The following is a 24,801-nucleotide window of genomic DNA, read 5'->3' as shown; positions in this document are numbered from 1 at the left end:
TACAGCTTTACTATTTGAAAGATCAAAATGTAAATGCACTTACAATAAAGCATTTGAAAGGCTATTCTCATTATAATAACATGTCTTCATACTCTCCTTAAGACAGAGAACTTTCTTGTACATGCATTACGTGTTGCATCGACATACGAACAGTATGTGGAAAAGACAACATGCACAGCCCACAGAGAGGCGTCTCTCCTGGTACACGTGGTCAGCCTTCCTCGTTGCCATCATCATTCTGGTTTGCACATCTTGATTTCTGTCTCCAAGTCCAGGCCTCCGGACACCTTCCTGGCATTTCGCTGTACACATATAGTGAAGTTGGGCAGGACAGAGAATTCCATTCCTACAAAGGGAATCAGCACCTCGATTCCCTTGAACAGCCCCCTGCGGCTCAGGGCCAGCTGGCTGTGAGCTCTCCTGGAGGGGTCACCTCCCACCCCCTGCCTCTCCTGCACCTTTCTCAGCAGCAAGGGGACAGGCATCTGGACAGGATGGCCCAGCAGGAGCTCAGCGCGGAGGGCAGGGGAGGTCTCCAGGCCCTTGCAAACGTGGACTGTGGCTGTTTGTGCTTCTGAGCAAACTCTCCCCCTGCTGACCCGAGTGTCCAGTAAAAGCTGCAGAGGGAACAAGACCTGCTAATGACCCTTGTCACTCCGCTCCGGACCTCCCACCCAGCAAGAGCGCAAGACATGGTAAAGCCACATACTTTGATTATAAATAGGCCTTGTCACTAATTAATGTTTGCATAAAACAGTTAAAATACATCAGCATGAAATGTCTTTTTAAATACCCTACAAAACCCACATATTTTTAAATAGTCAACCAGAGGACAAAGTCCATCAATTGTTCTGAAGTCCTGCTTAGTGCTTCTCATTTCTAGCAGCTCAGCTGGTCTCTCAACGTCCCTGGGAGCTTAGAAATAGAAGACTCTGTAATGTCAACAGGTGGACATGTGGACAGTAAGATATAGATGGGAAAACTTTAGCTTCATAATGATTTAAGCAACACAAATAACTATGAAGTTTCATTGACCATACCCAGTAAATTGACAAAATCCAATTAACAGCAATGAAGAGCTGATGACCAGTGGAAAAGGACAAAGGATACTTCAGACGTGTCTGGTGATATTGCAAATCAGTGTAGCTTTCGCGGGGGCACAGTCATGCAGTAACCATAAAACTCTGACCCAGCCATTCTACCTCTGGAAACAGTCCCAAGGAGTGAGGACAAAGGTGGGAAAAGAAAATTTTGTGCAACGAAGTTCCCTAAAGTGTCTCTCTATACGAAGAGGACGTTTAAAACAATTCTTAGCAAGCCACAACACGCAGGTACACCGAGGGGTTCCGTGTGGCCACCATGAGCTATATTCATACATGGAATTTTACACACGAAATAATAAGTGACAGTAAAGGGAGACTGCAATCGAATCAATATATAACTTGCAATAGATGAAAACATGTACAGGGACACACAGATCATATCAGGCGTGAATTAAGAATGATATAAATAATTGGTATTAAGAGGTTTTTGCCGTCGATGTTGTTGTAAAGTTGAATCCAAAACAAAATTTAAATTTACAAAGAAAAAAAAGAGTGCCACCTAGAGCTCTGTATAGAGGCTGAACAGCACCCATGGCAAGGGACGTTGGCCCAGGGCAGAGGTTAGCTCGGATCCTCAGGCATTGCCAAATGTGTGACAGCTGGGGGATGGGAGATAAAATGACCTGGGTCAAGGACCACTGGAGTAAGTGGTAAATAGCCATCAAGTCTCCAGCTTGGCTATGGGCAGCAGGGACAGCGACTGTGAGGGCTCTGGCGAGCCAGGGATGTGTGCCCCTCTAAGCGGGCCGTCCCTATCCTGTTAGAAACCCAGGATGACACAGTCTGATTTTTTTTTTCTCATTAGCAACCATTTCCAAGTTAAAGTGCTTTGTGCAGTCTGAGCCCCATGTCTGTGGGCTACACAGGGGTGGGCCAGCAAACTATTTCTGTAAAGGGCCAGATGGTGATCATTTTAGGTTCTGTAGGAGAAACTCTGTGTCACAGCTACTACTCAGTTCTGTCTGTGGGTAGCAGCCGCGGGTGACACATAAAGGATGGCGTGGCTGTGTTCCAATTAGGCTTCACCGGTAGACACCGAAATTTGAATTCTATGGAATTTTCACACCTCATTAAAACGTTATTCTTCCTTTCATTTCGTTTTCTAGCCTTTCAAAATGTCAGGATCATTTCTGGCTCATGGGCCCACAGAAACAGGGCCCAGACTGGGCCTGAGGGCTGGCTGGCTGAGCCCTGGGCTGAAGCGTGCCTGCGGCGGCAGCAGTGAGTGGGGCGCGGGCTGCGTGCGCGCCCGGCAGGCCGCACGGGCTTTCCCCGCACGAGGTAGGAGCGGCCTGGGGACGGCTGGGGCCCTTTTCAAGCCACGCCCCTCCCCACCCGGACCCGCCCCCCACCTGGTGTTTTACTGTGTTTTACTGTAGCCACCCGAGAAAGAATGAAGGTATCATCTCTCTTTTTTAACCACAGATTGGCTTCTCTGCCATTCTTTAACATTTTTTTCCCTGATATTATTGTAAAAGAAAGGCTATTGATAGGGCACTAACGTAGCTGTTTGCATGGTTCCCAGAGCCCTAGAAAACTCTAACGGGAATTTTATCAGTTTTTAATGACCTTGCTAAAACACAAGTTTTCCTGTTTGTGTCCTCTCAATGTCTCTCTGACAGTTAACAGAGAAAACGCAGATGACCTTCTCCAGTCACAGAGGCAGCGCAGGACACTGGGAGTGGGGACAGTTCATGACTCGATTCCAGGAGAGGAAGGTCACCACTGCCTTCTTTTAGGCCATGTCCTGTGATCTGCTCTGGAGAGCGAAGTGTGTGGCCTGCAGAATGCGCTTCTGGGCTTCCTGCCCCTCTTACTAGAGGAGATGCTGACTCCTATGAAACTATCTTGGACCGTCTAGAACAAAACAGAGGACCCTGATTTCCCTAGCCCTCAAAGGTAGCAAAAGTAAATTTGGAAATCATACAAGCGGGGCTGATGGGAAGGGGAGAAAGGAATAAAAAGAAAAGAAACAAGAAATAGGGAAAAAAAAAAAGGAAGTGTTAAAAAGATGAGAAGCTGCTGGGAGTTGTGGGAAAAAAGAAGCAGAAGACAGGAGGCAAGAAGGAAAGTGAGAAAAGGGAAGAAGAAATGAAAAGAGGAAGGGCCAGGGTGTGGTATTTGCAAACTATTCATTCAGGCTTTAATGAATAATTAAGGGGAGGAGAGAAGAGGGTAACATCTTCATCTCTGAAACCCACTCACAGAAGCCACCTGTGACCTTTTCTTCTCCCCAGCCATCAAATTCTTGGACTTCAGGTTCAAAAGCCTCACCCAGGTGTGAGACCAACAAGATTAGAGGGGCTCCTCCGGCCCCCCTGCACTGTCCCTCAGCTGGAGGTGGCAGAGGGTCACAGGAGGGAGGGAGGAGTTTTGGGGCACCAAGCTAGGACTTCCTGTGAGTTCACAAATCAGAAGCAGGCGGAAAGGGCCCCGTCTGGAACTCTGAGGGACTGGCGGCTCACAGAAGTGCCCACATCACAACAGTCGGGGGTGGAGGAGGTATCAGGGTGGAGAGAACCCACCACAGCCGGGACCCCATGTATCCCCTTCGCTTGGTCCCTTTCCACTCCCAGGACACAGGTTCCCCAGAGCCCTGCTCCAGGCCCCCCTTATTCCTTGATTTATCAGTAGTTGCTGTTCTGTAAACTAGGAGTGACGAATTTGGGGGGTGGGAGGGTGCTACAGACGCTGGAGATTTAACGAGGAGAGCTTTGGGAAAGCATCACCCTGCTTGTGCCTGTGATAAGGATGCAGCCATTGGCTGAAGACAGAGGCAGGTGGCGGGGAGGCGGGGAGGCACATCCCTGCCCAGCGCTGGGCAGCAGACTCCGTGCTGCTCTCCTGAACATCTGTTGGCGTTCAGAGCCAGTCCCAGGGTGGACGGGGCACAAAATCCCCAGTGAGACCGAGTTACAAACCTGAGGCGACGCAAATCATTGCACTGGGCCATGGCCACTTCGAAAGGCCAGGGGCTTGGGCCAGAAATTAAGTTTAGTTCTAGAAGAGTAAAGTGATGGTTTTGCACACCCGAGTCGGTGGCTTGTGAAGTCTGTGCCTGCTACACAAGCACTGACTTCTCAAGCACTCAGGAAAATTACCGTCAGCCTTTCTCTCTGGCAAATGCCGGGCTCACTGTGCCCTGCTGCCCCCATCTCACCAGGCTCTCAGCGACCTCCCCTGATGGCCAGGTGAGTCTTAGCCACACGTCAGGAAGTCACGTGATGTCACTGTGCTCAGGGTAGGAGCCCAGTGCCAGCCATAAGTTCCCAGGTATCTGCCATTAGCACTGGAGCTAGAGGCTCCAGTCATGGTTGCAAGCCCTGGGCTTTGCCGCGCGAAGGCAGAGGAATCCTGGTGTTGGAGCAGCACAGGTGCTAAGCATTCCATGTGCACAGGCCCTGCTCAGCTGCTTCTGGGAAGAGGTCTTTGAAGGGTGTGTTTAGTAAGCATTCCTGGGCTCTGAGCCAGTGTGAGGGGACAGAGTCCCTGTAAAAAGCTGCTGCAGTCTTTGGTATCTTTCTATTCCCAGGCTTGGGTGCAAGATCGAGGGGCAGAAAGGGCCTCCAGGAACTGTCTGCAAGGCTGGGCAGTGGTCTGGACAGTGGTGTGGACCTGCCGGCCCAGCGAGAGTCCGTTCCCCAGCACGCTGCCAAGGCCCTCCCTCGTTCCTCCATCCCCAGCCATGCAGTGGACCAAGGGCAAGAGCCCTGGGCGGGGGTTTTGCTACAGACACTTGAGATTTAATGAGGGTAATGAGGCATTTCAGGCACACCATCAGGAGGGCCACACCACCTCCCACCCCTATGTTGAGAGAGAGACTTAATCTCTAAAGTGGTGTCAGCGCTACCTCAGAGGTGTAGCCTGGAGCCAGGGAGGTCAAGGTGGAGGGAGAGAGCCTCGCCTCCTGGCACACCACCCAAGTGCCAACTAAGCAACTGTTCTTTGGCAACAGGGAAAGTCTCTCTTGGAGCTGCGAGGAGTGGTCCCAGCAAAGACTGTGCCCATGGCCCAATTCCTCAGGAAGGCCAGATATGTCCCCCTCTGGTGTCCACTGCCCCTCCAAGTCAATCCGTCAGAGGCCTTAGCGAGAGCTTGTTATCTGAACAAAAGAAAATAAACTGCTTTTCCTCTGCAAAGTGCTCAGGCTGATCACCATCTCTTTTTTTTTTTTTTTTTTGCGGTATGCAGGCCTCTCACTGCTGTGGCCTCTCCTGTTGTGGAGCACTGGCTCCGGAATGAAGAAGTAATTTTTTTTTTTTTTTTTTTTTGTGGTACGCGGGCCTCTCACTGTTGTGGCCTCTCCCGTTGCGGAGCACAGGCTCCGGACGCGCAGGTTCAGCGGCCATGGCTCACGGACCCAGCCGCTCCGCGGCATGTGGGATCTCCCTGGACCGGGGCACGAACCCGTGTCCCCTGCATCGGCAGGCGGACTCTCAACCACTGTGCCACCAGGGAAGCCCTTAAATCTTTAGTTTTAATTAATTAATTTATTTATTTATGTTTGGCTGTGTTGGGTCTTCATTGCTGTGCACGGGCGGAGAGCGGGGGCTACTCTTCGTTGCAGTGCGCAGGCTTCTCATTGAGGTGGCTTCTCTTGTTGCAGAGCACGGGCTCTAGGCATGTGGACTTCAGTAGTTGTGGCACGTGGGCTCAGTAGTTGTGGCGCACAGACTTAGTTACTCCACGGCATGTGGGATCCTCCCAGACCAGGGCTCGAACCCGTGTCCTCTGCATTGGCAGGCGGATTCCTAACCACTGCACCACCAGGGAAGTCCACCATCCTTTCTTCTCAAGCAAGCTACACGTCTGGGCCAACCAAGCTCAACGAGTCACTCGGGGGTGTGCGAAACTTTCTCTAACACAAGCGGGATGGGGAGATGCCAAGGAAGCTCTTGTAGCCATGTCTTCTCTCTGTGAGTCATGCACACTGAGACGTAGGGGGATTCAAGCCGTGGCGGCATTTAGACTTCTCTTTGGGTTTGGTCTAGAAGTTTTTCAGACATGAGAAATTCTCTGGTTGTCACTGAATTTTTCAAGTATGGGTTTGGTGCTCCTTCCCCACAGAGATGGTCTGGCCCTAAACCTTGGGTAGGAGGGAGAGGATGCTCTTTGGCTTCTGAGCAGATCCCCTCTGGCTTTCCAGAACATAGGTGTTGCGATTCTCTCGGTGGAATCTCGACTGAAACTGCGGGACAATAAGTCCCATATGGGGAGGTCATGTACTCATTCTTTTCCCCTCCCAAGATATTTTCCTGACCCTTTTCAGGTTCCTCTGTGGAAACCACTTCCAGAAAATTCTCAAAATTTACCACCAACCTGTCAATAAGGTCACTGGGGGCAGAACATGGTTTTAGAATCCCATCTTCTTCTGTGTTCACAGAGTCATCAAACTCCTTCAGATTTAGCTTATCCTGGAAAAGAGAAAGGGACACCCCAGTGGTCATTTGGGGGCCACATATGATGTAGCCAAAAGCTATTAGGCTTGGGACACCCAAAGCCCCACCTCTGGACCAGCCCCCCTCTTAGAGGCCAGAAGTGGTGCCCTTCCATGGGAGGTTAGCAAGAGTGGTCCATTTCCTGAGAAGAATGCAGTGTATTCAAACAATTTCTTCTTCTAGAGAGCTCAAGGCTATTTTCCACATAATCATATGCTCATAAAATCCCAGTGAAGATGGAAGCATCAAAATTAGAATTATCACAAAGACAAATAACTTGTCCAACATCACCAGAAAATCAAAGGTGGCCTCCTGGTGGGTGTGGTGTCCGACATCTTTGTAGCCCCAGAGCCTAGCTCACTGCCTGGCGTATAGTGAGTGATTAATAAGTGACTGCTACAGAGGCCAGACCTACAGATGATTCAAAAAACATTTTAGACATCAGACAAGACTGCCTATGAATTAGTTCACTCTCTTAATAATTTTTGGTAAGCAGGAAATGAAATAAGGTAACACATGAATGATAGAGAAGAAAATAGAAACAACCAAAATTTAATTAAATAAATAATAAAAATAATTTTCACGTCCGTGTTAAAAAAAGACTTCTGAGTTGAAACAGGGGCTAATATTAAAAATTCCGTATCAAGGAATACTGGAAACAGTCTTTCAATAACAAGGATTTAAAGGTTATATTTGATTGGGCTTCTTTCTACTTAACTGAGAAATTAAACCTTAACATTTCAGAACAGTTTTCAATTTAAAAATGTATGAAAATGGGAGGTTTCTATTACGGATAACTCCCTAGGAAACCCCATTGCCAATGTCTCCAATCTGAGAAAAACAATCTGATGCAGCCTGCCCCAGCCTCTGGACAGAAGTGCACATTAGCGGCCCCTCAGGTCCCCAGGTGGTCTCTAGATTAACTTGCTCTTGGCTGCTTTTTAAATGGTCTCCAATCTTATAGCTGGGTTCTCCTGCTTTCTAATTAGACAGTCAGGTCCTTAAGGGTAGGGCCAGTGTCTCTTCCGTGGCACCCTGTATAGGACCAGTTTTATGCCCAGTAAACACTGCATCCTATGAGCCTGGTAAAGCCCTTTCCTCTTGTCCAAAGAATGAAGTCAAAGTCATTCCAGGAAGGCTGATTCCACCTGTGCTGCCAGCCATTCCCTGGGACTTTTAAACCTCGAGTTCTCTTTATGTGAACCCTATGCAAACCTCAGTCCATCACCCTGTCCACCTCCCACAACCAGCCTGCTCAACAATCGCCTTAACAAAAACAGGAGTGTTTACCTTTAAATCATCTCCATGCCACGTGGCTATACTGCTTTCAGCAGGGTTGGGGACACTGGGCCAACATAGGTGCTTTCATTTGCTAATAAGAGATAAGATTTTAAAATAGGAAGTGAGTCCAAGAAGAATTTTACTTCTACTGCATGGCCAAGCCAAAGAGCAGGGCTTCGATGCAGGGAATCGTATGGCTCCCTATTGAATAAGGGCAAGCTCACAGCCTCCTGACAGAAACTGGGAAAGCAAAGTACTTTGGGGAGTGAAATTGCAAGTCAACTATGGGACGTGATGGGAGGAGACCTTTCCCCAGGCAAAGCTTTTCTTACTCTTCCCTGCTCTCCCACCCTGCATCTCCACCCCCTGGTCCTGATGCTGAAAATCACACCATCACAGAGCCATTTCCTTGAGATTTATTCCCCAGGAAAGGTAACACTCTAAGCCTTACAAGACACCCACACTTCAGAGCAGTGATTCTCAAAGTGTGGTCCCAACCAGCAGCATCAGTACCACCTGGGAGCTTGTCGGACGTGCAAAATGTACGAGAACGTGTGCTGATGACTTGCTTACAACCCAAAGCTGACTCAGGTTGACATTAGCTTGGCCATAACTAAGCACAGCTGCTTGGCAGAGAAGGCCCACGACTGTGTAACTCTGGAGAGAGCGGTCTAATGGGGAGAGAGCCCTTGACCCTCAGGGTAGAATGAGGCTCTCTGGAGAGAGAAAGCACAAGACCCTGAAGACAAGCTTCCTTCCCTACAGTGGCCAGAGCAGGCAGGACAAATGGCCCTCAGCGAGCCCTCCGACACTGCGCCACAAGCAAGGACCTGCCTGTGCTGGGCATACGCTGGCCAGTGCTCTAACTCCATGGGCACCCTGCTCCCTGCTCTGCCTGGGAGAGAGGCTGGTGGCCTTGAGGGCCCTTGCTGCTGCCACGGGTCCCCTCTAGACACACAGAGAGAGGATCTTCTCCCCAACTCTAGTCTCAGATGCCGAACACAGAAGACAAGGCCTGTGGGGCAGCTGGCCTTTCCCCGGCTTCAAAAAGTCCTAGGCCCGGTGCACAGCGCTGTCGGGGGTACAAGTCCTCCTGTTTGGTTAGAATTCTGATGTGCCACAGTGTAAGGCATACAATAAATTCAATACATATGTACCAACTCAATAAATGAATGGACACCCCTTAACGGCAGTGTGCCCTCTTCCACCCATGGTGTCTTCCACCCCTTTCCACCCCCGATTTTGAGGGACCACACTGTTGTCTACAAACTCACTTTTTTTGAGATCATATGCCACCGTCAGGATGATGAGAATAAGAAGGGCACCTCCAACCAGAGAAGTTATAACAAAAATCTCAAAGACACCTTTGAGAAAAGAATAAAAGTCAGTAGCAGGTTGAGCCCCTTACTTTCTTGACAAAAATCAAAGATTAATGTTTTCTTCCAGTAGCTTCAGCAACATATACCCTAAACGTTTTCTTTCAATTTAATTCAAATTCATTCAATTTCTCTTCTCCCTGAATAACACTGACAGAAATTGTGTTCCCCACGTTCATCCTCCAACTTCATTCATCTAGTAAACATTTTCTGAGCACTTACAATTTGCCAAACACTCTTCTGGGTAATAAAATAAATAGCAAGAAGCAAGAAACACAAGATCCCTACTCTCGTGGCGCTTACCTTCTGGCTCAAGAATTCAGACAATAAATAACCTAAGATTATTTCAGATAAAATGGGGTGATAGAGAGTAGGGTAAAGTGGGTAGGGGGTTAGCACCTTTAGATAGGGTGGCAAAGGAAGACTCCTTGGAGAAGTGAAATCTGAGCTAATGTGAATAATGAGAAGGAACTGCCCACATTCATGCTGGGGAAAGCATTCCAGGCAGAAGGAAAAGCATAAATGAGAACATGAACGGGAAGTGGTGGGAGGTGAGGTCAGGAAGGGACAGATGAGGAAGGGTCCTGAAAGCAATGGGAAGCAGTTTGGATTGAATTCAAAATACAACAGAAGCCACTGGTGGGTTTTAGGCAGGGGGTCTAGGATTTTAAACTCTGGCTGCTGTGTGGAAAACAGATGGTAGAGGATCAAAGAAGCAGGGAGCTCTATAAGAACCAAGAGTAACAGACCCATCACGAGTAATGAAATTGAAACTGTGATTAAAAATCTTCCAACAGGGGCCTCCCTGGTGTAGCAGTGGTTGAGAGTCTGCCTGCCGATGCAGGGGACACGGGTTCGTGCCCCGGTCCGGGAAGATCCCACATGTCGCGGAGCAGCTGGGCCCGTGAGCCATGGCCGCTGAGCCTGCACGTCCGGAGCCTGTGCTCTGCAATGGGAGAGGCCACAGCAGTGAGAGGCCCGCGTACCACCAAAAAAAAAAAAAAAAACTCTTCCAACAAACAAAAGTCCAGGACCAGATGGCTTCACAGGTGAAATCTATCAAACATTTAGAGAAGAGCTAACACCTATTCTTCTCAAACTCTTCCAAAAAACTGCAGAGGGAGGAACACTCCCAAAATCATTCTGCGAGGCCACCATCACCCTGATACCAAAACCAGACAAAGATGTCACAAAGAAAGAAAACTATAGGCCAATATCACTGATGAATATAGATGCAAAAATCCTCAACAAAATACTAGCAAACAGAATCCAATAGCACATTAAAAGGATCATACACCATGATCAAGTGGGATTTATCCCAGGAATGCAAGGATTCTTCAATATATGCAAATCAATCAATGTGATACACCATATTAACAGATTAAGGAATAAAACCCATATGATCACCTCAATAGATACAGAAAAAGCTTTTGACAAAATTCAGCACCCATTTTTGATAAAAACTCTCCAGAAAATGGGCATAGAGGGAACCTACCTCAACATAACAAAGGCCATATGTGACAAACCCACAGCAAACATCATTCTCAATGGTGAAAAACTGAAAGCATTTCCTCTAAGATCAGGAACAAGACAAGGGTGTCCACACTTGCCCCTCCTATTCAACACAGTTTTGGAAGTCCTAGCCATGGCAATCAGAGAAGAAAAAGAAATAAAAGGAATATAAATTGGAAAAGAAGAAGTAAAACTGTCACTGTTTGCAAATGACATGATACTATACATAGAAAATCCTAAAGATGCCACCAGAAAATTACTAGAACTAATCAATGAATTTGGTAAGGTGGCAGGATACAAATTAATGCACAGAAATCTCTTGCATTCCTATACACTAACAATGAAAAATCAGAAAGAGAACTTAAGGAAACAATCCCTTTCACCATCGCAACAAAAAGAATAAAATACCTAGGAATAAAACTACCTAAGGAGGCAAAAGATCTGTACTCAGAAAACTATAAAGCACTGATGAAAGAAATCAAAGATGACATAAACAGATGGAAAAATATACCATGTTCTTAGATTGGAAGAATCAATATTGTGAAACTGACTCTACTACCCAAAGCAATCTACAGATTCAATGCAATCCCTATTAAATTACCAATGGCATTCTTCACAGAATTAGAAAAAAAATTTTCACAATTTGTATGGAAACACAAAAGACCCTGAATAGCAAAGCAATCTTGAAAAAGAAATGGAGCTGGAGGAATCAGGCTCCCTGACTAATCTACACTACAAGGCTACAGTAATCAAGACAGTATGGTACTGGCACAAAAACAAAATATAGGTCAATGGTACAGGATAGAAAGCCCAGCAATAAACCCACACACATATGGTCACCTAATTTATGACACAGGAGGCAAGAACATACAATGGAGAAAAGACAGCCTCTTCAATAAGTGGTGCTGGGAAAACTGGACAGCTACATGTAAAAGAATGAAATTAGAACATTCCCTAACAGCATACACAAAAATAAACTCAAAATGGATTAGAGACCTAAATGTAAGACCAGATACTATAAAACTCTTAGACAAAAACATAGGCAGAACACTCTTTGATATAAACCACAGCAAGATTTTTTTTGACCCACCTCCTAGAGTAATGAAAATAAAAACAAAAATAAACAAATGGGACGTAATTAAACTTAAAACCATAAATAAGATGAAAAGACAGAACCTTCAGAATGGGAGAAAATATGTGCAAATGAAGCAACAGACAAAGGATTCATCTCCAAAATATATAAACAGCTCATGGAGCTCAATATCAAAAAAACAAACAACCCAATTAAAAAATGGGTGGAAGACCTAAATAGATATTTCACCAAAGAAGACATACAGATGGCCAAGAGGCACATGAAAAGCTGCTCAACATCACTAATTATTAGAGAAATGCAAATCAAAACTGCAATGAGGTGTCACCTCACACTGGTCAGAATGACCATCATCAAAAAATCTACAAACAGTAAATGCTGGAGAGGGTGTGGAGAAAAGGGAACCCTCTTGCACTGTTGGTGGGAACATAAATTGATACAACTACTGTGGAAAACAGTATGGAGGTTCCTTAAAAAACTAAAAATAGAACTAGTATATGACCCAGCAAACCCACTACTGGGAATATACCCTGAGGAAACCATAATGCCAAAGGACACATGTACCTCAATGTTCATTGCAGCTCTATTTACAATACCCAGAACATGGAAACAACCTAAATGTCCAACAACAGATGAAAGGATAAAGATGTGGTACATATATACAATGGAATATCACTCAGCCATAAAAAGGTATGAGGGTTTTTGTTGTTGTTGTTTACATGATAATATTTATCTTTTATTAGATATATTACATATTCCCCCAAATATATAAAATCTTCCAAGAGAAAATATCAAAACCTATTGATTTCAAGGCAAGCAACATAATCAAAACAAAAGCAAAGAATTTCTTCCAGACAAAGGAATGTGAAAACATTTCAGCACAAATACAACAAAGACATGGGAAGGTAATTACAATGTTTTACATTTTACAGCATGTTGTTTTAATCAGTATTTGTAGAAAACAAGGATGCTGAGTTCTCAAACACAGTAGTTACAACCGCAAATTAAATTTTCAGAAAAAAAAATAAGAGAAAGTAATGAACTACTGAACATCTGCAATAATAAACGTAATAAAACATAAGCAAACAAATATGCCACTGAGATCACAACCGAAGTGTGTGATTTTTAGTGTGTGCCGGGGACACTAAATTATTTAATCAGTTCTTGACCACAACCCAAAGCAAAAGCATCCTCTCTTCATTTCCCTGATGATTTATTCTAAAAATAAAAAGCAGAAACTTGCTGGTAAAAGAGACTTTCTGCTTTACCTGTGAGCAGCCGGTGGCAACACACACTGAATAAGACCCCAACCAAACATGGGACAGATCCATCTCAAACAACCGGGAGTGGCAAAACCACTATTATTGCAACAAGATTTTTTAATTTCAATTGATCAGAAATTCCAGAACAATTAAGCACACCCGCTTAAACCACAGAACACAGTGAACTCCTATAGGAAGGTTTTATTGGGTATTTGTAGTGAGGTGGATGGACCTAGAGTCTGTCATACAAAGTGAAGTAAGCCAGAAAGAGAAAAACAAATATCGCATATTAATGCATAGATGTGAAATCTAGAAAAATGGTACAGATGAACCTATTTGCAGGGCAGGAATAGAGATGCAGATGTAGAGAATGGACATATGGACACAGGGCGGGAAGGGGAGGGTGGGACTAACTGGGAGATTAGGACTGACATATATACACTACCATGTGTAAAACAGATAGCTAGCAGGAACATGCACAGGAAGCTCAGCTCAGTGCTCTGTGACGACCTAGATGGGTGGGATTGGAGGGGTGGGGTTGGAGGGAGGTCCAAGAGGGAGGGGAAATAGGTATATATATAGTTGGTTCACTTCATTGTACAGCAGAAACTAACACAACATTGTAAAGCAATTATACTCCAATAAAAAAATGAAAAGCAAACAAACAAAAGAACCAAGGGTAAGAAACTTCTAGTCTCCAAGGCAGGCTCTTGCCTTCAATCTGACCCGTAGAGAAAATTCCATCAGATAATGCAATTTGTGCCTAGTGTTGTGAAAATATAACATGATTTTAAAAGACTTTAAAGAGCAATATCAAAAAGAACTCCCAAAAGACAATGTTAGTCGATAAAAACAGAACATGTTTTCTGTGTAAAAACACATGTTTTACTCACATTTTCCAGAACCATAAGCTATTTTTATTCTTTTGGATGTGTGATGATGAACAGGAGAATTTCAAGAATACTTAGACTATTTATAGCTTTTATTGAAAATTTTGCAATGTTCCTTCACTTTTAAGCTTCATTTTTTTTTAAAGTGTTAGTATATCCTTAAAATCAAACCTCTGTCATTCAAAGACAGAGATTTCTGTTTCTCCCATTCTATTTCTCTGTTTTCTCCCATTCTCCTCCCTTCTTTCTTCTTCATCTCCCTCTTCAGCCTGTCTTCTTTCCCTCTTGAATATTCCCCATAACCATCGTATGAATCACATTATATTTTACATTATTGTTGCATTTATTAAATTTTTCTTGCTCCCATTTTTTGTTTTATTTTTTTTTTTTTGGCGGTACATGGGCCTCTCACTGTTGTGGCCTCTCCCGTTGCGGAGCACAGGTTCTGGACGCGCAGGCTCAGCGGCCATGGCTCACGGGCCCAGCCGCTCCACGGCATGTGGGATCTTCCCAGACCGGGGCACGAACCCGTGTCCCCTGCATCGGCAGGCGGACTCTCAACCACTGCGCCACCAGGGAAGCCCTCTTGCTCTCATTTTTTAATATAAAAGCTGATTAGTAGAACATATTATACACTTTTTTACTCAAAAAACTCCACAAACAATGAGGTTGAGTGGGCCAATGGTGCTTGATCAACCAAGGCTTTCCCTTGTTTGACACACAGGGACTGGTGACTATGAACTTGGGGATAGCCTTGAGGTGGGAGCTGGTTTGGAGTGACAGTGAAGTTGGCATTCACTTGATCCCTCCTCCCTAAGAAGATTCGGGGCTACCCAGGAAGAAGCAAAATGACCCATCTTTCCAAATTCAGCTCTCAATTTTCCTGCTCTCCCTCCTCCCTCCTCACCCATATGCTTTCCAGGAAGGCCAATGAGTCAGAGAGCAAATGGTTCTTCTCACTTCTCCCTTTCACTTGCCCTCCCCCTGCCTTTGGGAAACATCATCTGTGACTAGCCTAAAGGAAATGCCAAGGAGACATTCCCAGGGACTGAAGGAGTACTCACTAATTGACAATGTCTTGAAGTTTATCCTGGTGCCACTAGTTCCCCCAGCACTGGTGCTGGCCATGACCTGAACAGTGTAAGAGGTCTTTCGTGTCAGGGACTCCAGGCTATACTGCAAGATGCTGGAGTTGACTGTCTTGGCTAAAGGAAAAATATAAAAGTCAAACACCACAGCCAAACCCAAGTGAAAACTATGCTTTAGTGGCACTGATATAAAAGCATTGGAACCTGGGCTTCCAAACTTGGCCACCTCATACCCCAATCTCTCTATTCATGTTCTGATTAAAATTAGCCTATCAAGATGGATCAAAGACCTAAATATAAGAGTTAAATCTATACGACGCTTAGAAAACATAGGATAAATCTATATGTCCTTGAATTTGGCAATGATTTCTTAAATATGACACCAAACACACAAGCAGCAAAAAGATTAAACTGAACTTCATCAAAAGACACTATCAAGAGCGTGAAGAAACAACTTACAGAATGGGAAAATATTTGCAAATCATATATTTGATAAGGAATCTGTATCCAGAATATGTTAAAAAAAAAACCCACAAAACTCTAACAGCTCAACACCGGAAGACAAACAACCCAATTTAAAAATGGCAGGGCTTCCCTGGTGGCGCAGTGGTTGAGAGTCCACCTGCCGATGCAGGGGACACGGGTTCGTGCCCCGGTCCGGGAGGATCCCACATGCCACGGAACAGCTGGGCCCATGAGCCATGGCCGCTGGGCCTGCGCGTCCGGAGCCTGTGCTCCGCAACGGGAGAGGCCACAGCAGTGAGAGGCCCGCATACCGCAAAAAAAATAAAAATAAAAAAAATGGCAAAGAGTCTGAAAAGACTTTCTCCAAAGAAGATACACAAATGGCCAAAGAGCAAGTACAAAGATGCTCTACATCATTAGTTATTAAGGAAGTACAAATCAAAACCACATTGAAATAGCACTTTACACCCACTAGGATAGCCATACTTTTTTTTAAAATGGAAAATATCAAGTGTTGGTAAGGATATGGAGAAATTAGAATTCTCATATATATTGCTGGTAGAAATGTAAATTGGTGTAGCTGCTATGAAAAGAGTTTGGTGGTTCCTAAATAAGTTAAACTAGAATTACCATATGACCCAGCAATTCTACTCCTAGTAATACACCCCAAAGAATAAAAAGCAGAGATTCAAACAGATAGTTGTACACCAATGTTCATAGCAGCATTAATCACACTGGCTAAAAGATGAAAACAACCCAAATGTCCCATCAACTGATGAATGGATAAACAAAATGTTTATCCATATAATAGAAAATTATTTAGCCATGAAAAGGAATGCGGTGCTAATACATGCTATGACATGGATGAACTTTGAACACATTATGCTAAGTGAAAGAAGCCAGGCAAAAAAAGGCCCCATATTGTATGATTCTGTTGATATGAAATATCCAGAATAGGTAAATCCATAGAGACAGAAAGCAATGTTGTGGTCGCCAGGGACTGTGGGACAAGGGTAAGGTAGCGACTGAATGGGTACAGGGTTTCTATCTGGGGCGGAAATAGGTAGTGGTAATGGTTGCACAACATTATGGATGTACTTAATGCCACTAAATTGTACACTTTCAAATATTTAAAGTGGTAAGTTTTGTGTTATATGTATTTTACTGTAACAACAACAACAACAAATTAGCCTAAATGGGAATCCAAGCCCAGCCCAGAACTCAGGATGTTAGGCAATATTGTAGATGCAAGAAAAAAGCAGTGGACAGTAGGAGTCATGGTAAAGGGTCCTGCACTGAAGTAAGTGCCTGTCCCCCTCCAGCCTTTAATCCAGGTTATGCCCCACTCTGGAATAGAGGTCAGGAAGCTCCCAGAAGGCCCACCTGTTCACGGCCTGATAGGCACAAATTATATCAAGCCCTCTGGTTCCTACCGGACTCTCAGGTACAGTCATTTCACTCTCACCTGACTCTAAAAAACTCAAGAGGTGGGTGCCCTTGGCCCCATTTTCAGAGAAGCTCAAAGAAGCTGAGTGATTCCTGCAAGGTGGCAGGGCACCAGCCATGGGAGTCACCCCTATAGCAGGTCTATCCATAGCATCTATCTGGGGCTCGGGGTTCTTTCAACTTGTCTATAAGCTCACTTACAGAATTCCTTTCCATCTTCAGCTTGGTAAAATATGGTACAGTTGTTGATGAAACCGTTCCTCTGACTCTTGGGACTCCTTCCATGTAATTGTGACTGTCTCCACACCAATGTTCTCCGCCTTTGTCATGGGACCTGCTGATGGACCTTTATAGGACAGGGAGATAAATAATAAACACCGAATTACACCCCAGCAGATCCTTGCCCCACAAAATCTCTGGCCAGTCCTCAGACTAATCAGTGCTGGGGGTGGGAGGTGGGGGCAGAGTAGAGAACTGATGAATCAGTTTGTTTGAGAAAATTGTTGTCTAGAATCATCCATCTTGAACAGGAAGGGAAGCAGTGTCCAAGACCAGAGAACAAGACCTCTCACTCTGACTTGGAGCCCAGCTCTTTCATTCATACCTGTAATAGCTATTATCAAACAATTAAAGAGTATGCCTCCATGGGCTACCTCTGAGTGACAGGATATATTTCCTAAGGTTGAATCTGGAAGATGTTAACTTTCAAAAAGATACAGTCTGAGTGGTTTGCCAATAAAACCCTGGCTTATCACTACACAATTAAAAATAAATAATGTTTTAGCATCTCCAAGTTACGAATAACTCTTAGGGTTCCTAACTTGGTCTTAGCTAAATGTTGTTTCTGCTTACAGCGCTATCTGCACTGAGTTTCTTTGTGACTTTGGGCAAGTTATTTCACCTCTCTGAGCCTCAATTTTCCATTTGTGAGATGAAGGGCTTGGACTTGAGGATCTCTAATGTCTACTCCAGCTTTAAAATTCAGTGAATCCAGGGACTTCCCTGGTGGTCCAGTAGTTGAGACTCCACGCTTCCAATGCAGGGGGTGCACGTTCGATCCCTGGACGGGGAACTAAGATCCCACATGCCACACAGCGCAGCCAAAAAAAAAAATTCAGTGAATCCATACCGTGACCACAACTGGGTCAAACATACGTAGCTTACTATGAGCTAAGGTGCAGCACGGATGGGCACTAAAGCAACTGTGAACAAGCTACAGGCCTTCACAGCCTTGTGTAAATGTTGGACAGGCCCCAGTGTTTCCTTTCCTCAACAGAAACTTGTCCATACATACCACCTTCTTTGCCATAAGCCTGGATAGAATATGGCTCACCCACTCGGTCTTGCAACATTGGATACACAGAGATGTTACAGCACCGGAAAGGTTTTAGTTCATCTGTGGAAAAAGGGGAGGGGGGGGAGAGAGAGAGGGAAGGTTGGGGAGGGAGGGAGATGGAGAGGAAAGGAGAGGGAGAAAGAGAGAGAGAGGGGGACAGAGAGAGTGGGAAGAGAGAGAAACAAGCATTAGGTGCAGAGCATGGCATAGAAGAAGGAAAGCTAGACTAAGACTTATGTCCTATGACTTACAGAAGATATTTTATTTTTCTATAGTTTTCACATATGGAAAATAAGGAAGTTAGGTTGGATGGTCTCTAATGTTTATTCCATTTCTAACATTTTAAAATTAATTATTAGAACTAAACCTGCACCACTCTGACAAAATGACAGAGCCACCCAGGAAAGGAGAAGTAAGAGCTCCAGTCTCTCCTCCATCACTGATTTTGTTACATGATTTGGGGGCAACTACAGAATAAACTTAACCCTTCTTTCAATAGCATATCACCCTAGAGAACTCAGGTACCATAAATTGTACCTCTTCTGTCTGCATCCCTACATAAGCATAACTCTTCATGTGGATGCTACTAAGTATTAAGAAATGGTTGGAGAGTAAAGCCTCACTTATGTGTCTTACATGGAGCAGGGGCTTTCTTGAAAAGAAGGCTATTCCCTGTATCAATCACCTGGGGAAGGGGCCTAGATCTTAAACAGGCAACCAGAACTGAAGGAGGTGCCCTGGGTAGGACAGATGGGATACAAACTCTGGTGTTATCCACGTGATCAAGATATCTGGGAAGAGCTCTCTGATGGTGGGTGTCAAGATGGTGTTTTCCACCTGGAAACACGCCAGATGCCTGGTCTGATACCTATGGCTTCCTATTCTAGTATTGCTGGGAAATGCCAAGAAGTACACTTCCTTAAGCTTGCCCTAGCTTGTCAAATTCTATTACTCACACTTACAGTTTTGAAGCCAAAGTTAAGGATTTAAAAACTGATGAAAATGAAACGGAATCCTACACAGAGGGAATTTGTGGGCTCTGCACTGGCTACCCTGCTGGATTGTCCAGTTCCTGGTCTGAAACACAGATTCCCAGGAAATGGTCGAGGACTCTGAGTCCAAATCTGGGACCCACTCAATCATCCATGTATCCACCTCCAGAGCAGAGCTTTGCCACTCCACCACCAGCTGGTCCTGAGTGAAGCAGGTCTGCATGGCCTCGATGCACTGAAATGCTGAAAGGAGAAAAGAGGACTGCTTCACAACACCCAACTCATCCTCCAAGTGCACCAACAACATTTACAACCATTCATTGCCCAAAGTGTAAAGAAGGTCAAAGTTCAGGATCCCCACTGCAGCCTTCCCCTATGATACTGTTTTTACTGCTTTTATTGTGTCCCTTTTCCTTACCCTCAATATTTGATGAACTGCCTTCTTCACATTTTGTTATCTTCCCCAATTTTACCTATTTCCAGCAAAGAATCTTACTAGAAGGTTGATGACTAAGACGACTTACAGGGTAGCTCTGGTGTCTCTGCAAGTCCAAAGGAAAGCAAGCCTGAGACAAAGAATGAATCTCTAAAGGTAGAATTTCAGGCACCTGTAATTCTGTGGCTGGGAAGCTGGAAGATGGTGACGCTAAAATCATACCAGGGTGATGGTTTCAAATTTCAGTTGTCTAGGCTGGCGCTATACAACCTGGCTACGGAGTCCTATCCTCAAGGTAGAAAGAATTGTCTGTAGCAGAAAGACACATCCATCCAAAGTACCTAGGTGTGGACCAATATGTAAATGACTACGTTTTCTGCAGGCCTAGCAAAAAACGCAGGTGGGGAAACAGTCCGCAGGGTTCCTTTAATAGAAAAGTTGAACATGTGGCTTCAAATCCCTTACCTGGGATTTAATCAAATCAGAGAGCTCCCTTATTGGCAATGTTCTGAACACACAGAAGAGAGGACTATCGGAGGTGTGGGGAAGCAGGGAAGGAGGGCATGAAGGAGTGGGGCTCAGAAGACCACAGCGTATGGCTCTTCCCTTCATCTACTCCTCACCACCTACAACACACCTGAGCCTACAAAATTGGAATCCACAGGAAGTATGTTTAAATGAACATCAAAGATGGTCCTGGGGCTTCCCTGGTGGCACAGTGGTTGAGAGTCCGCCTGCCGATGCAGGGGACACGGGTTTGTGTCCCGGTCCGGGAAGATCCCACATGCCGCGGAGCGGCTGGGCCCGTGAGCCATGGCCACTGAGCCTGCGCGTCCGGAGCCTGTTGCTCCACAACGGGAGAGGCCACAACAGTGAGAGGCCCGCGTACCGCAAAAAAAAGAAACAAAAAACATAACACCATACACAAAAATAAACTCAAAATGGATTAAAGACCTAAATGCAAGGCCAGACACTATAAAAGTCTTAGAGGAAAACATAGGCAGAACACTCTACGACATAAATCACAGCAAGATCCTTTTTGACCACCCTTCTAGAGAAAGGGAAATAAAAACAAAAGTAAACAAATGGGACCTAATGAAACTTAAAAGCTTTTGCACAGCAAAGAAAACCATAAACAAGACGACTCAGAATGGGAGAAAATATTTGCTAACGAAGCAACTGACAAGGATTTAACTCCAAAATATACAAGCAGCTCATGCAGCTCAATATCAAAAAAACAAAAAGCCCAATCCAAAAATGGTCAGAAGACCTAAATAGACATTTCTCCAAAGAAGAGATACAGACTGCCAACAAACACATGAAAAGCTGCTCAACATCACTAATCATTAGAGAAATGCAAATCAAAACTACAATGAGGTATCACCTCACACCCATCAGAATGGCCATCATCAAAAAATCTACAAACAATAAAAGCTGGAGAGAGTGTGGAGAAAAGGGAACCCTCTTGCACTGTTGGTGGGAATGTAAATTGATACAGCCACTATGGAGAACAGTATGGAGGTTCCTTAAGAAACTAAAAACAGAACTACCAAATGACCCAGCAATCCCACTACTGGGCATATACTCCGAGAAAACCATAATTCAAAAAGAGTCATGTACCACAATGTTCATTGCAGCTCTATTTACAATAGCCAGGACATGGAAGCAACCTAAGTGTCCATCGACAGATGAATGGATAAAGAAGATGTGGCACATATCTGAGTAATGGAATGTTACTCAGCCATAAAAAGAAATGAAACTGAGTTATTTGTAGTGAGGTGGATGGACCTAGAGTCTGTCATACAGAGTGAAGTAAGTCAGAAAGAGAAAAACAAATGTTATATGCCAATGCATATATATGGAATCTTAAAAAAAAGAAAAAAAAGGTTCTGAAGAACCTAGGGGCAGGACAGGAATAAAGACGCAGACGTAGAGAATGGACTTGAGGACACAGGGAAGGGGAAGGGTAAGCTGGGACGAAGTGAGAGTAGCACTGACATGTATACACTAACAAATGTAAAACAGATAGCTAGTGGGAAGCAGCTTCATTGCACAGGCAGATCAGCTCAGTGCTTTGTTACCACCCAGAGGGGTGATATAGGGAGGGTGGGTGGGAGATGCAAGAGGGAGGGGATATGGGGACATACATATACATATAGCTGATTCACTTTGTTATACAGCAGAAACTAACACAACAATAATTGTAAAGCAATTATACTCCAATAAAGATGTTAAAAAAAAAAACAGGGGGCTTCCCTGGTGGCGCAGTGGTTGAGAGTCCGCCTGCCGATGCAGGGGACACGGGTTCGTGCCCTGGTCCGGAAAGATCCCACATACCGCGGAGCGGCTGGCCCCGTGAGCCATGGCCGCTGAGCCTGTGCGTCCGGAGCCTGTGCTCCGCAACGGGAGAGGCCACAACAGTGAGAGGCCCGCGCACAGCAGAAAAAAAACAATAAAAAAAAAACAAAAACAGGAGTACTGGCAGTACTCCTCAAGACTGCCAAGGTCATGAGAAATAAGGGAAAACTAAAAAACTGTCACCGACCAGAAGTGACTAAGGAGACATGACAGTTCAATGCAGTATGCTACCCTGAATTAGATCCCAGAACAGAAAGAGAACATTAAGGAAAAACTAGTGAAATCCAAATAAAGTCTGGAATTTACTTGATAGTCGTGTGCTAGTATCAGTTTCTTAGTTTTGTCAAATACACTATGGATTATAAAATAGTAACAATGAGGGAAACTGGATGAGGGGTATATAAGAATTCTCTACACTATGTTCACAATATTTGTGTAAATTTAAAATTGAAACAGAATGTTTGTTTTTTTAACATGGACAACTGAAGTCTAGATTTGCCCCTCTCACACATCTATCCTTCTCCCCCTTCTTAAGAAAAAACATATAACCATATTTCTACATTTCTAGAAATAACTATTTCCCCTATTTTTAGAAATAAGGAGAAACAGTCATAACTTTCCTGTAAGAAAGATAAGGAGAATGTTCTTGCTTATCAGAGAATTTCCCACATGCAAAAGGAATATTTTTCAAAATTAAAAAGCTGTTCTTGATCTCCCTTCTTCCTGCTATGCTCGTTATCACTTTGGTACTGTTGTAAAGTTAGTGTTTGTTCTGAAAAATGTCTTGAAATAAAACAAGGGCAAGGCTGAGACCAAGCGAAGAATAGTCTAGAAGGGAAGTAGTGTGGAAATTGGAGTCAGTTATGTAGGAAATTATTAAGTGAAACATGGTAAGAGAAGACAAAGATCTAAGATCGAAAAAGACAAGTCGAGGGGAAAGGTGTCATGATCCTCATCACCAGAACTTTAAATTGGATTAACTGGGAGCAACTGTTGATTTCTGAGGTGGCCAAAAGAGGCTGAATGAGACAGAGAGACACAGGCCTACCTGCCTGGATTATCTACAAAGCTCTGGAGTGCCACATGTGTAACTCCAGGGAGCTGCAGGGCAGGCCAGGCCAGGACAGAGGTCTGGAAGACATTATCTCCAGATCACAACTGCCTTCTGGGTGACCCCCAATTACATGTTATGGGCTGAATTATGTCCCTCCCCTCAAAACTCACATCTCTCTGCCAGTACCTCAGAAGGTGACTACATTTGGAAATAGGGCATTTAAGGAGGTATTAATTAAAATGAGGCCACTAAAGTGGGCCCTAATTCAATCTGACTGGTGTCCTTATAAGAGGAGATTAAGATACAGAGACGGATGACCATGTGAAGAGGCAGCAAGAGGATGGTTATCCACAAGCCAAGGAGAGAGGTGTCAGAGAAAATCAACTCTGTAGGCACCCTGACCTTGGACTTCCAGTCTCCACAACTGTGAGAAAATAAACTTCTGTTGCTCAGGCCACCCAGTCTGTGGTATTTTGTTATGGCAGCCTCAGCAGACTAGTATGTATACTACATGTCTTCTCTACTTCCCCAGTGCCCAATCCCCACTTTTTTTAATCTGGTCTTAATTTTCCCCCAATTCCCACTTTTTTTAATCTGGTCTTAATTTTTTTTTACCATAATATGTGATCAAAGTAATACATCTTAGACCTGCAAGGTGTTGTATGGGTATTAGGCCCATAGTTTTGAGTTGGACCATTGTAGGTATATGGTGTTTCATTTTCCTTTCTATCCTTGAAATTTACGGCAAATGGTGTGAAAATGGTATTTTTTTATGTGTGCATCTTATATGAAACCAATGCACTTAACACAGAAATTATCAAGGTAAGCACCAACCATTACTCTAAAACAGTGAATCTTGATCTTTTGGGGGGGGGGTGCAGTACGCAGGCCTCTCACTGCTGTGGCCTCTTCCGTTGCGGAGCACAGGTTCCAGACGGACAGGCCCAGCGGCCATGGGCCCAGCCGCTCCGCGGCACTTGGGATCTTCCCGGACCAGGGCACGAACATGCGTCCCCTGCATCGGCAGACGGACTCTCAACCACTGCGCCACCAGGGAAGCCCAAATCTTGATCTTTTGGAGGGTTGTAGCTCCCCTTGAAAATATGATCTTGCAAAATCTGCACATGCATAAATATATATAAACATGCATACAGACACCCACGCAAATTCAGGGAGCCCACAAATCCCCCAGTGTCCATCCATGTGTGCCTATATCCAGGTGTCGTCCCTTTGTTCTCAAGTTAACAATTCTTATCCAAAGAATGCAAAAAGAATCACATAATCCATAAAAGGGCACAGGCTGACCTACCTGCCAGGCCAAATTTGCAGAGTAGAGGGAGCATCCACAGTGTCCAGCCCCACATTGTCCCCAAGTTAATGCAGGGAGGCTGGGAAGAAAACTGAAAATATCATCAGTCAAGAATGAGTTTGCTTCCTATCTCTTTTCAACAACTCTATTTCCAGTGACAAACAGATTCTGGGAATTTTGAGGAAAGGTATTTTATTTTATATATTTTATATTATATTTTATTTTATTTTGTTTTATTTATTTATTTGGTTATCATCACCCAGATCCCTTCATAATTACTCCATTAACCCCAGTCAACATTTTATTTTGTCCACAAGTCATTCTACTACATAATACAGGAAGTGCACCAGCCACCAAGAATATAC

General features: G+C 44.5%; 1 protein-coding gene across 1 annotated transcript; it reads right to left on the bottom strand.

Moving 5' to 3' along the window:
* On the bottom strand, positions 1-24,525 carry IL31RA (interleukin 31 receptor A). The gene is given in 9 exon segments (XM_067730701.1): positions 1-6,517; positions 7,832-7,913; positions 9,093-9,186; positions 15,017-15,157; positions 17,153-17,226; positions 17,228-17,297; positions 18,246-18,347; positions 19,340-19,522; positions 24,437-24,525. Coding segments are annotated over 9 exon segments (1,251 nt in total). The 5' UTR covers positions 24,492-24,525; the 3' UTR covers positions 1-6,067.
* Between the last annotated feature and the right edge of the window lie 276 nt (positions 24,526-24,801).

Source organism: Pseudorca crassidens, chromosome 3, assembly GCF_039906515.1.
Source record: "Pseudorca crassidens isolate mPseCra1 chromosome 3, mPseCra1.hap1, whole genome shotgun sequence".
NCBI classification, from domain to species: Eukaryota; Metazoa; Chordata; class Mammalia; order Artiodactyla; family Delphinidae; genus Pseudorca; species Pseudorca crassidens.
The sequence above is the reverse complement of the archived record's forward strand: the minus strand, read 5'-3'. Positions and strand labels throughout refer to the sequence as shown.